Source organism: Ochotona princeps, chromosome 16 (genome assembly GCF_030435755.1).
Source record: "Ochotona princeps isolate mOchPri1 chromosome 16, mOchPri1.hap1, whole genome shotgun sequence".
NCBI lineage: Eukaryota > Metazoa > Chordata > Mammalia > Lagomorpha > Ochotonidae > Ochotona > Ochotona princeps.
In genome coordinates, this window is record NC_080847.1 from 12,862,680 (window position 1) to 12,876,680 (window position 14,001).

Here is a 14,001-nt window from a genome sequence, read left to right on the forward strand (position 1 = left end):
CAGTGGTGTGGTCTCAAGATCTACGGCCTCCCGAGCAAGACCAGTGGTGGCCGGAATCTAAGATTCTCTCTCGACACCCTGTTCTGATGTAGCTATGGAGCCCAGAGGCTCTCAGCTGTGCCTGAGCACCTAATCTTTGACCTCCACAGCCCTGGCCTCTGTCCTCAGTTGTCCCCTGCCTTGGGACTATCCAGCTGCACCCTTCAATAGAAGCAGGCTGTTGTTTTCTCATTGCTAGGCCCTGAGCTAGAGCTGAAACCCAACAGAATGTCTGCCATAATGGAAATGCAGTGACTAGTCATTCTGCTCAGACAGGAATGCACGTCACAGCAGACCGCTGATATGGGAGGTCCGCTGGACTAGTGGGTGGGCCTATGATAAACAGTGCATGTAGAACCATCACACAAAACAAAACCTTGTTTCTTTTGATTAAGAAAAGGAAATGATAAGGGCCAGCACCGTGACACAATAGGTTAAGCTGCTGCTTACAATCCCAACATCCCATACTGTGAGTCCCAGCTGCTGATCCAACTCTGCTAACACACTTGGGAAAGCAGCAGAAGACAGCCCAAGTCCCTGGGCGCCTACCACCCACAGGGAAAAAGACTCTGATGGACTCTGACTTCAGTCTGGCCCAGATGACTGCTGTGCTCAGCTAAGAAGGGAACCAGTGGATGAAAAAGCACTCTCCTTCACTTTGTCTCTCCCTCTCTGTCACTCCGCTTTCAAACAAATATTTTGTTTTACATAAACTATGTTTTCAGCCTTTTAAAAGGCAAAGTTACAGAAGAGGCAGGAAGAGACCAACAGTCTTCCATACAGTGGAATACTACTCATCAAACAAAACTACTGACACATGCAACAACACAGATAACCCACAAATGCCTTACGCTAAGCCAAAGAGATTCAATAGGCTACATGGTACATCACTGCACTCTCATGAAATTCAGGTAGGGGGAAAACTATAAGGGAAGAAAAGAGGTCAATGTTTGCAGGAGGCTGGGGAAAAAGAAAGGATTAACAACAAAGGGATACAAAGGAACTGTTTGGGATGATGAAAATTTCTTTTCTTTTCATTTTTTAGGAAGACAGACAGGAGTTGGGGGAGAAATTACCACAGTCCAAGCCATAATAGGAGCTCAGAACACCAACCCAGTCTCCCCTGGGGGTGACAGGGACTCAGAACTTGAGCTCTCCTCTGCTGCCCTCCAGGGTATGCATTAGCAGGAAGTTGGAATCAAAAGTGGAGCCAAGACTTAATCCCAGGTATGCTAATTGGGACACAGGCATCCCAAATGGCTTCTTAACCACTGTGCCAAACACCTTCCCTCCAGTAATAAAACTTTCCATATCTTGATGGGGAGAGTCATTACCCTGACTGGATGCTTCTGTTGAAATATGTACAACACAGAGTGAATTTTCCTGTTTGTAATTTATAACTAAAAAAAAAAAAAACTCAATGACGTAAAAGAGCAATTTTTATGTTTCAGTTGCTACAAAAGCACTTCACTAAATTTAAAAAATAGTGAGCAAAAATAAAGTTTAAGAGGCAGGTAATTTATGGTGTCAAAGAATGCTAGAAAACAAACAAAAATGAACTTTGATGAGCTTCTGATTAAGGCTAAATCAGGATCCTGCAGATGTTCTTGTTTTAACAAATGCAGTTTTCCTTAAAGTCTAGGGACACATTGTACCCAAATGTCAAAAAGTCATGGCTGCTGAATGTCAGGCACTGTGCACACCATTCTGCCTTAGTGAGAGAGGCCCTGGCTATGAATGGGAGGGCCCTACCTCTGACCCCCTGGTATGCAAACTCAGCTACAGACAACAAATGACAGTTGTTTTTTCTTTATTCAAACAAAAAGAACACAGAAGTCACACCTGCCCCCAAAAAACTTAAAAGCTGTCTCACTTCCATGCTGGGGAAGAGCTACTTGCCCGGGATTACCAAAACCAAGTTGGCTCCCATCTGCAATGCTGTCCCTCCTCTGAGAACTCATTGTCTTTTAATAGCAGCATGGAAAAAAGAAACTGAGTGGGGCTCGGCCAGCTTCCAGCGGGACAGAACCAGCAAGAAGCAGGCACCTAAATTAGAAGCATGGAAAAATAAAAATGGGGACCAGTGATGGGAAAAGAAATGGTCTCCAACGTTTTACCACTCGGACAGGCAAAGCTGCACCCCTACATCCTTCCCAGGGCTTGCTTTCACTCAAACATGGCTTTGAGCGGGGAAAAAAGAGAGAGAAGAGAGAGAAAAGAAAAAGAGTGAAAGAAAAAGACAGTCAGACAGGGAAGGGGATAAAAAGGAGGAGTAAGTGGGGAAAGGCACAATACGAGTTAAAACAGACCCATTCTAGGCACACTCTAGTCACTCCCAGGGTAATTTACGACTGCACTCCACACCCTACCTCTAGGCTGCCAGCCTCACAAATGACAGGGAAGGTAAAAATAAAACTGCTGTCAAGTTCATTCCAAATTACAGGAAGATGATGATTTACTTTTGTTCACCCTGCAGTACCGAGCAAGCCTCTCAGCAGTAGCAGTTTATTGGATGAGATAATCCATCCTGAGTGTGCAATAAATTGCGATCCATCTAATCAAATTCCTGGTTATATATTCATCTTAGCTGAGACAAACATGCATGCTCTCAAATTTCAACTATAGGGCAAGCATTCACCTACCTATTCCCTGGAACAGGGATTTACCCTGTGACCCGAGATCATCTGAACCCAAGTTTCAAGCCCACCAACCTCCACTGACTCACAGGAGAACTCTGCATGGGAGCACCCACTTGCCCAGACACATCCCACAGGTGTTTTCACCTTCTTTCTCCTGCATGCTCACATCTGGCCAGACCCTGGCCCAGCCGCGGCCTCACTATGCCACTACCCAGTTCTCCCTCATGAGGTCTGCCGTCACACGTGCCTGAGTGTACACCATCTTTCACCTTTCAGTGAATCCTGCTGGTCTGTCCTCCTGTCTACACCCCACTAGCTGTATTTTTACATGTGGGAAGACAAGGACTTGGACAAAGTGGTGTCTCTCACAGCCTCGCCAGAATCCTAGATCCTTACAACACTCTGACATGACAAATCACACAGCAGAAACTCAGCAGCAGGGAGGTAAGTTCTGAACCGAACACGTTCAATGGACGTTCCTGAAGATTTCCCTCTGCATGACAGAACAATTCGACCTTTTGCTGGACAACTTGCCCAGCGCACTCCTCCCTCACTCTTCACCCAAAGGACTCCTGAACCAGTTATGGGCCTGCAACGCCCTTGTCTCCCACACTTCCGCTTTACGTGTTTGTCATGTATCTATTTGTTTTTGAATATTTACTTTACTTGAAAGGCCAAGTTACAGAGAAAGAAGGCAAGTCAGAGAAAGATCTTTCATTTGCTGGCTCACTCTCCAAATAGCCAGAACTGGGCCAGTCCAGAGCCAAGAGCTTCCTCCAGGTCTCCCATGTGGTTCCAGGGGCCCGGGGGATATTTGGCATCCTCTTCTGCTTTCTCAGGCAATAAGCACGGAACTGGATCAGAAGTGGAACAGCTGGACACAAACTAGCACCTGCAGGAAACTGTCATTGCCACAATCTAGTTATTTACCATCTTCTTCACTCCATCAAAGAATACCAGGAAATGCAATCCACAGTCTACCAAGAATATGGGTAGAACTCCTGTCTACCAAACAGGCTAGCCTTAAAAATCAAGTACACCAGCCCAGTCCATCACCGTCTAGAAATCATGCCATCTGGCTCTTAGCACCCGCATACTAAAGGTGCAAGATCACCTCCAAGTTTAAATTTTACTTGGTATGTCTGTCTTTGGTTGTTCTAGCTGTAATTTTTTTAATCACACTCTAACAGATAAAACTAGGCATGTAACTAATAAACAGAACTGAGAGAGACACTTTTTGTGAACAGAATTTTAAAATTAATCCTCACCGAAATGTCTAAAGCATGTAAATATGAGAGTTTCCCTCTTGGCTGCGTTAGGGCGCATGGCATGGCTGACCTTAGAAAGGAACATCCCTGTGGGCTTCCCTGAATTACACCCCAAAGCAGAGCATTTATTCCAGTTGGCAGCAAGAGAGAAAATGAGAAAGCAAAGCACAAGGTTGGTTTTGAGTCCCCCTTCCTGGCTTGAATATGAAGGAGCACTTACTAGGGAAGTACTGGGTTGAAGAGCTTGAGAGGCACCACTAATAGCAAGGAGATGGGTCCTAAATCCAACAGTTGTAAGTAACTCAATTCAGCTCAAGACCTGAGTGAGCCTCGAAGCAGTTCTTCTCTAGAGCTGTTCAAAGAGGAAGGAAGCTTTGGTTTTGGGAGACCCCAAAGGAAGAACCAAGCCACCCTGTGGATTTCTGACCCATAGAACTGTGAGCCAGTAGGCAGGGTTATCTGTTGCACAGCTATGGAAAACAAATGCATCCTCTCAATCCACCTCTATGACAAGGTCATAGAAGATAGTAACTGGGGCCTGGCACTGTGGCCTAGTGGTTAAAGTCCTCGCCTTGAACGCACCCGGATCCCATATGGGCACCAGTTCTAATCCCGGCAGCTCTACTTCCCATCCAGCTTCCAGCTTGTGGCTTGGGAAAGCAGTCGAGGATGGCCCAAGGCCTTGGGACCCTGCACTCGTGTGGGAGACCTAGAGGAGGTTCCTGGCTCCTGGCTTTGGATCTGTGCAGCACCGGCCGTTATGGTCACTTGGGGAGTGAATCATCGGATGGAAGCTCTTCCCATCTGTCTCTCCTCCTCTCTGTATATCTGACTTTGCAATAAAAATAAATAAATCTTTAAAAAAGAAGAAGACGACGATAGTAACTGGCAGACACATGGCAGGCAACGGCCTCAGCCCAGTTCTTGTGATTGCTCTCCCTGTCTCACCCCAGATTCAGTTACAACATTACTCTGCAGGTCCAGTGCCCATCTGAGAGGGACAGCACCATGGTGGTTCCAGGGTCCTTTAGGCAACCCTCACTTCTGAGACTGCAACAACCACTTGGGACCTGGACAGCAATAATCCATATAAGTGAGATATTACTGTTCTCAGAGGGAAAGTAACATTTTTTAATGGGGAAACTTCCAGTGTTTTTTTTCCCTCAAACAAGACTTACTTTTATGTCAATTCACTCTGATTCCATGGTTAACCTTACAAGTTGCAAAGATTTGTGAAGAAAGCATTCACTATGGAGATATCAATCATGAAGTGAAAACAAGAAGGAATGACAGATTGAGCAGGCACTGGCAGCCTGCCACACACTTGGCGGTTTGGCAAAGCCTTGGGAAGCAAAAGGCGGTTCTGATAAAAAAAAAAAAAATTCTCCCCTATGCCCCTGAAACCATCCCATCTCAGGAGTGGAGGCGCCAAGACCCACCCCACAGCTCTGGCAAGCAAGTAGCACGAACATAAGACTCTTTCAGCTTAACAAATATTGACTGAGAGGCTGTGACGTGCGGCCCGGCACGCCACTGCGCTAGGTCCTGCTGGGGACACAAAGACACACACTGCCCTTGTCACGGTGTTGGGCCGAGAGCTTCAGCAACACTCTACTCTCTCTGTTGCCACAAACTCCTCCGGGACTTTCAATTCAACATTCTTTCCTAAATGTACCACCCCTTTCAAATAAAACTTGTAATCAATTTTAACGATAAAACATTTGTGGTGAAAATTTAAGAACAAAATCAATCTGTTCTTAACCTCCTCTCTTCCTCCACAAAACAGCGAAACAGTAAGCATTTATACAATCTTGTACTGTGGATTTGTACTACTTCCATTACCAAAAATGTGTCATTTTGTCATTAAAAAAGTTATACCTTCAAAGGTCATTTGTAAATACACATCACAGATGCAATGCATAGACCACCTATAGACCCCAGGGAAAAGCAAACAGAAAATCCTCATCAGACAGTCCTGCAAGATACAGAATTTCACTCTCCACTGTCAAATAATCAGAGAACCAAAGGTACCTTCAACTCAGCCAGATGTCTCCAAAAGGCAGGCTAAACACAGGCTTCCAATTTAAACGCAGTCCAAGACGAGCAACAACATCCACTGAAATCTTTTAAAAAGGCAAGAAAGATAGAAATTAAAGCAAGAGGATGATAACTCCAGGAATACCAGGAATTATAAGAAGTATAAATGGACTGTAAGAAGTTTAAAGACAGAAGTTACCATATAATTTTTTAATTCAGTGAAATACTGTTACAAGAAATGTCACCTCAAATATAAGGAGATAAACAGCTGAAACCAAATGGATTGGGGTCAGGGGACGGAGAGATAGAAAACTTTCTTAAGATCTTTGCTTAAAGGACTCCTTCTCACTTCACAGCACTATTTAGCACTGCAGCCTACTCTTATAGAATGAATTTATACTTCATTTCACATGAATCAGACTTATTTTTCAGAGAGATCAATTAAGTCTATGCAAGAGGAACACCCCAAGAATTGATCTGATTATAAAACCAAGACACAGAGTGTTTCTGAGGAGATGAGTTCACAATGTTAATAAACTTGCACAAAGTCAGGAGGGCTTCTGTGACTGTAACCTGAACTGAATGACAAAGGCAAATGCCAGATTAAAGTGAGCTATTAAGCAAATGAATCGAAAAACAGAACACATCATCATAAAGACAGCTGCTAAACCCATCCCACATCACACTTCCCCAGACCCGAACACACTCAGAAGCAGTCACCCAGTTGCAACATAAACCTAAAGGGAAAAAACCTAACCTTGTCACACCAAATCACAGCCACTAATGCCACAGCTTAAGTACTTCTCTTCCCCCAGCACCCACCTCTGTCCACAACATTTGCAAGAATGAATATTCTGTATGTCACTAGGGAGAAGCAAATGGTGAGAACACTTAACAATAGTGAACCCTGGCAAGGATATGGAACAGTAGGGATTCTCACTCACTACTGGTAAGAATGCGAAACAGTATGGCCATTTCGGAACACAATTTGGCAGTCTTACAAAACTAAACACAGGCTTACCACACAATCTTATAATCACTTTTATTTATATTTATCCAAATGTCCACACAAGAACCTACACACAGATGTTTACAGGAGATTTATCTATAGTTTGCTAATTTTGGAAGCAACCATAATATCCTTTAGGACGTGAGTGGATCAACTGTAGAATGTTACTTAGCACTAAAAAGGAATGTGCTATGAAGCCACAAAGGAGCATGAGAGCAGCACAAATGCACATTACTAGGTGAAATAAGTTCACCCTGAAAAGGCTGTATACTGAACAACCCCAACCATAGGATGTTCAGAAAAGGCAAATCTGTGGAGTCAGTAAGGCAAGTGGTTGCCGGGGCAGAGGGGGTGAGAGATGACTAGGAAGAGCACAGAGCACTGTTGAGGCAGTGCAAACCCTCTAGAAGCTGCAATGGTGGATCCACATCAGTAGGCACTTGTCCAAAACTAGAGGACACAGAACACCAGCACAGACTATGTGACTCTGAGTGATAATGAGGCACCAACCAAGGCAGGTTCCTCAGTTACTATGAGTGCAGCACATGATGTAAGACAGTGATGGAGAAGCTGTGTGAACACCCAGGGAGGCTGTATCAGAAACCTCTGCCCTTCTTTTCACTTTTGTTACAAACTGAAAATTGCCCTTGTTAGGAAGGAGGATAAGAAGGGAGAAAGGAAGAGAATAACGAAGGGAGGACGAAGGTAGGGGGAGAAAGAGAGGAGAGAGAGAACAAGCGAGCACACGAAGGGCTGGATCTGGCCTGCAACCAGTTTGCCACAACCCCACCCCTAATACTTAGGTATCCACACTGATAAACGAGCTCTCCTCGAAGACATCAAGTGCTCTCATCCTCCCTTCCCTTTGCAATGATGGAGTCTCCGGCCCTCATTTCATTAGTTTTACAAATTCCTCCAAAATACAGCTCCTTCATTTGAAGTAACTCCCCAACTCCAGGAAGATGTGAGCAATTTCCCATAACGTTCTTCCACAAACATAGCACCATGATGGGATCCACCATGCTAGACTGTACTTGTCCCCTGTGTGTCCGTCTCCTACTAGATACCGTCTCTGACATCAGAGACCATGACTTTTCATCTTCTCATTACCTAGACCAAGCTCGGAGCCTTCTACTCAGCGTGCATGAACTGAGCACTGTCTTCAGGTGTGTGTCTCCCTCCCAGTCCTTGTCAGCTTTCCAGTACATGCCAGGTAGATACCTGGGTCATAAACATATCTGAACAAACAAATGCATCAAGACATGCATATCATGTGTCATTTTAGTTGATGCATAATTAATACATGAACATGTGATCAACTTTTCCCTGTCTGGCTTTGAGAATGCCTCGGGGCCTTTATCTGCGGCCTCCATCCTATGTCAGTCAGTACCAGAGCCCTAGAAGTCCCATGGGCAGATCAATGTCTTCCCACTGAAAGAGTCCATGAATGACACTTAATCCTTTCTCTTCCCCAGCAAAGACAGTGAGGTTAGAGCCAGGTTTTAAGGCAAAGCTATTGGATGGGAAGCCTGAGTGCCAAGAGAAAAGGTGCTAAACCCAGCCGCATGCTCACAGGGTGACACCTCCAAACCAGGTAGTCTCCATGGCAGGAGGGGCGGCAAGGACCAGCACTGACAGAGAGGATGGCCCAGTGCCCCAGGGCTCAGCGCCTGTCCATCCCTCACTCCCTGTCAGCCTTGCCTTCCAGTCCTCCCCTGGCCCTCCCAGCGCTTCCTGAAGTGTTCCCAGCAGGCTCACACCCGGCTGAGTTTATTTTTCTTTCCTTTCTGGGCCAGGCTGTCTGCAGGCCCAGAGCTGATGAGCTATTTAGAGCTCACCAGAGACCTTGGGGCTCTATGAGTCTCAGAGAATATAGCTCTTTCAAATCTTCAGAGGTCATTAATGCCAAAGGCAAGAAAGCCAATGAATCTGATGTGTTCATCAAAGCAACACAAAAAAGAAGGGCAAGAGCAAGACAGAAACTACCACAAGAGATTCTGAAACTCAGATATGTGAAAGAATCACTGGAGGGATAGGACGAGGCTAGTGTTAAAATGCAAACTTGGACCAACACTGGCCCATCCTGTAGCTGACGGGGCACATCCCTGCATCTCCCCATACACACTCTCTCCTGTGCACTCACATGAGCTCCTACACACAACAACTTACACACACAGAACAAGGAAGAAAATGGTTTCAGTTGCTGTACGCAACTCTGAAACAAGATTCCCTAAGGTTTCTGAACCTACTAGCAAAATGTTAACAAATGAAAAGCATATTAAATGCATATTTCCATTTGTGTGTACCACTCTGGCAAATGTGCAGAGATACCAGACTGAGGGACCAGCAGGTAAAGTCATGGGGAGCCCCGAGGCTGTGCACCGGGAGCAATGTAGCTTTACCATTTATGCTTATAGCTGGGGTGAGGGAAAAAAAAATCACAGGTTGAGTTAAGAATCAGCAAAACACAAAGGGACTCGAGCACCTGGCTTCCCACTCCTCACAACCACTTCCAGGCACAGCAACTCCAAAGAAAACTGCACCAGTACCAGCGGGGCCCACTTCACTGGGTTTTTTTCTCGCCCAATACACACCCTACTGGGCCTGCTTAACTCATGGAACCAGGCAGCCCCCAGTTCACAATCCAAAGCCAGGAGCCAGGTACTTGTTCCGGGTGCAGGGTCCCAAAGCCTTGGGCCGTCCTCGACTGCCTTCCCAGGCCACAAGCAGGGAGCTGGATGGGAAGTGGAGCTGCCGGGATTAGAACCAGCACCCATATGGGATCCTGGGGCACATTCAAGGTGAGGACATTAGCCGCTAGGCCACCACACCAGGCCCATCCTCTGTCTTTCAGATAAATACATAAGTAAATTTAATTGAACAAATAAGAACAATCAAATGAACACTCAGAACCTACCACCAAGGCCAACAAACAACATGACCAGAACTTCAGGAGCCTTTTGTGCACTCTTTCCTCATTACACTTGTCTCTTTCCCTTCAAAGGAACACACTCTGGGGCTGCACTGTGGCATAGCGGATAGAGCCACAATGCCAGCATCCCATACAGACACTGGTTAGAGTACTGTCTACTCCACTTCTGATCCAGCTCCTTGCTAATGTTCTGGGAAAAGCACTAGAAGATGACACAAGTGCTTGTGCCCCTACATCCCGGCGAGAAACAGTGCCTATCTGGAACGAGTCGTAAGACAAAACTCTCACCCAGCCCCTGTTCTACAGCTTCGCAAAGCAGAAGACAGAGCGAAGAGATAAGGCTGCTTTGTCACTGCCATCTTCACCTTCCCAGGCACGTCAGGGAAGGTGTTTGGCCAGGGTGAACAATATCCAAATTCAAGAAAAAAACTACGCTCCAGATGCCAAAAGCTAAATATTTAGTCTGGGAGGTGAGAGTATATAATTCTACTGTGAAAAGCTATGACGCCCTTGAATCCTGAGGGTTCAATTCACCACCTGCAGCTCCAGCCCTTGATGCAAAAGTGTAACACCTTCCTTCCCAGATCTGGAATGGGAGGACAGGACTGCAACAGAAAACTACTACAGCACCTCCACTGAGCAATCCCAGGACACAGAGTGCTTGAGCTGCCGTCCCACTTCAGTTAATTTCTGAAATGACCTGTGAGGCAGGTCATAGTGCCATTTTATACATGGAAAAATTAAGGCTCTGACCCATTCAGCAACTTGTCCAAGACCACACAGCAAGTAAAGCACAGGTCAGGAGTCCATGTACAGCTTCCAATGTCAGAGCTGCACACTCTGCTCCAAGAGACTGGCCTGCCTCCACTCACGGTACCAGGTTGGGGCACAATGACGGCAAGGCGCGCTTCAACAAAGGAGCAGGGGGGCTCTCAAGGATGCATCAGACCGCTATGGGGAATATTTTCACGGATGCTTCCTGCTGAATGGCAACAGGTTCCACGTGGACACAGAACGCACAGCAAGATGGCAGAAGGCTGACAAGACTCAGGTGCATGTGGACAAAGTCTGCAGTGGCCAGGCTGATGGAGGACACCCATGTGGACAAAGGCTGCAGTGGCCAGGCTGATGGAGGACACCCATGTGGGTTATGACACCTGCAAAGCACTTTGCGTAGAAGCGCTTGAATGTCTACCACATAGGATAGGCAGAAGGCATCAATTTCTTGTTAAAGTCTGGCCTCTGCTTTATGCGCCAACGATCCATAACACAAATGACAATCAAGAGGATTTCAGGTTTGATCATCTACAGCAATGCCCAGGATGACACACTGGTGAAGAAGTGGGGTCCTCCCGACCACCAACCCTAGAAAGAGCACCAGAGGAAGACAGTGACCCTCAGTCACAGAGGAGTCCCTCTCCCCACTTCCCCCCACATTGAGAACATCTCTTCACTGCTTCCATCCCAAAACACTGGAAAAGGGAAGGTCGGAGAGAGAACTAGTTTGTTCTGTCACCATCAATAACACAGCCAAACCTGCTAGCTTTGGCTAGACTCTGCCCTCCAGCCCCACACTCAGTATGGTTGACACCAACTTTCCAGGTCAGCTAAAGACCAAGAGGGAGGTTACCAGTGGTGAAGCTAGGTAGGCATTGTTGCTGCAAAAGCGTAATGCTGAAGTGCTCCCACCACCCAAGCTCCTCACCCCCAAACACATTCTGTTTCCCCTTATTCTGGATGCCCATTCCATCTTTGCTGATATGAAATCTGTCAGTTTTACGGCCAGCCATGTCCTACGAGACCTTACTAATTATCCCTCCTTACACCATACAGCGTCACAGAAAACATGGCTGGTGAGCAGGGGGTGACGTGACGCTTCTGCAAAGACTCAGAGGAACAACAGAGAAAATGACACCCATGCAAACAATGACACTATGGACAAAAGAGCCAAACGTCCACCCTTTCTTGCTCCTGAGGTCCTCCAGTCACCACGGTCACTTCAACCCGCAAAACCACCAATCCAAAGGAGTTGTCAGCTCTTCTCAGAGGGCCCTTTCAAGATGCTGTGGGTATGAGCCAAAATTCCTGTCCCCTTCCAAAGCCATGATTCCCCCACAGCCTGGGTAACGTTTGGAAGACTTTTACCAGCTATTCATCCAGTGCATCTTTTTTTTTTTAAATTACTTTATTTATTTGAAATGTAAAGCAACAGAGACCACAGAGGGAGTGACAGACACTTGGAAAGAAAAGATCTTCCATTCCCTGGTTCACTGCCTTAATGGTCACAAGGCCAGGGCTGGGCAGGTTGAAATCAGGAACCCAGAACTCCACCTGAACGTCTCAAATGGATGGCAGGATGCCAAGCACTTGGGCAATTTTCTGCCACCTTCCCGGGCGCCATTAGCAAAAAGCTGGATGGGAAGCAGAGCAATTGATACTCAAAATCACCACTCCAGTGTGGAATGCTGGCACAAGCGGCAACTTAACAACAACAGCTCTATGCTGGTAAAGACCTACACACCACACTCATGGTTCCAAACTTTAAAATCATGAGGATTTTGTACACTGAATAAAAAATAAAATAAATCCCCTCTGGGGCTGGTGTAGTCTAATTCTCCACCTGCAGCGTCAGCATCCCAGACGGGCAGTGTTCCTAGTCCCAGCTACTTGACTTCCAATCCAGTTCCCTGCTTATTTCCTGGGCAGGCACTGAAGCAGGGCGCAAGTCCTTGAGTCCCTGTACCCATTTGGGAGACCTTGAGGAAGCTCCTTCCTCCTGGCCCTGGAGAGGCTCAGCTCTGGCCATTAGGAGGATGAACCAGCGGATGGAAGACCTCTCTCCCTCTGTCCTTTCTGCAAAATTGCCTTTCAAATAAAAGTAAATAAATCTACATTAGAAAAAATAAATTCCCTCACCCCAAGATTTCTTTTTTTTTTTTTTAAAGATTTATTCATTTTATTACAGCCAGATATACAGAGAGGAGGAGAGACAGAGAGGAAGATCTTCCGTCCAATGATTCACTCCCCAAGTGAGCCGCAATGGGCCGATGCGCGCCAATCCGAAGCCGGGAACCTGGAACCTCCTCCGGGTCTCCCACGCGGGTGCAGGGTCCCAATGCATTGGGCCATCCTCGACTACTTTCCCAGGCCACAAGCAGGGAGCTGGATGGGAAGTGGAGCTGCCGGGATTAGAACCGGCACCCATATGGGATCCCAGGGCTTTCAAGGCGAGGACTTTAGCCGCTAGGCCACGCCGCCGGGCCCACCCCCATATTTCTGATACAACTCTAAAACTTCTTTTCCTGCTCAGGAATTTGGTTGTCATGGAAATGAGTTTACACCACTAACACAGGTGTAAAAAAGCAATGTAAGTAAACACAACAGCATCATTTGTGATGCGTATATATGTCATATAAGTGAGATTCTAGGTGAAGGTCTTAACCAACACTCCACACATGTCACACACCAAGAACCACCGCTTCGAGCACTTTTGTGTAAGAGTAACTGTGACTGCACTGCAACCCTTCCTGATGAAACAGCAGTCAGGCTCCTTGTTCAACAGTTCCTCTTATCCAAATAATAACCTACTCAGCCAGCCCTGGTCCCTGTCAAGGAACTACTAACTGAATTCTGACTTCCATTCTCCCCGCTGGAACTCCTTAACATAAAGAGTCAGTTGTAAGATCTCTGGAATATAAACTGTCCTTTAGCACAACCCGACACAATTTCAAAAGTTCTAAGCACCTTCCCACCTCCTTTTCATTAAAAGCATCTTACCGGGACCTGCCGCCAAAGCAGTTTGTGCTGGGGGGCTGGTGCCGGTTCTCCGGTGCTGCAGTGGTCCCACTGGATTCCCTGGAAGGCGGCTGCGATCCTAGAAAGGGGATCAATCACAAGAGAAGTCAGAGATGCGGAGAAGCTTACTGCTGAGACTTGGCTAGCAGGAAAAGAACCCACTCGGTCAGAGCGCTTTCCAGCAGGGTGGCCGGCTGCAGCCACTGCACTAAAAGGAAGAGGAAGGAGTCACAAAGAATTGATAACAGGGGAGCTCCAACCTCACTTTCATTCAAGAATATC

General features: G+C 46.6%; 1 protein-coding gene across 2 annotated transcripts in view; it reads right to left on the reverse strand.

Annotated features, from left to right (window-relative positions):
• WWP2 (WW domain containing E3 ubiquitin protein ligase 2) overlaps positions 1–14,001 on the reverse strand; it is a 122,272-nt gene that overhangs the window by 52,620 nt on the left and 55,651 nt on the right. For both annotated transcript variants that reach the window (XM_058675112.1, XM_058675113.1), the window contains exon 6: positions 13,702–13,798. In XM_058675112.1, the coding sequence (XP_058531095.1) occupies positions 13,702–13,798 (97 nt within the window). The remainder of the gene's footprint in view (positions 1–13,701; positions 13,799–14,001) is intronic.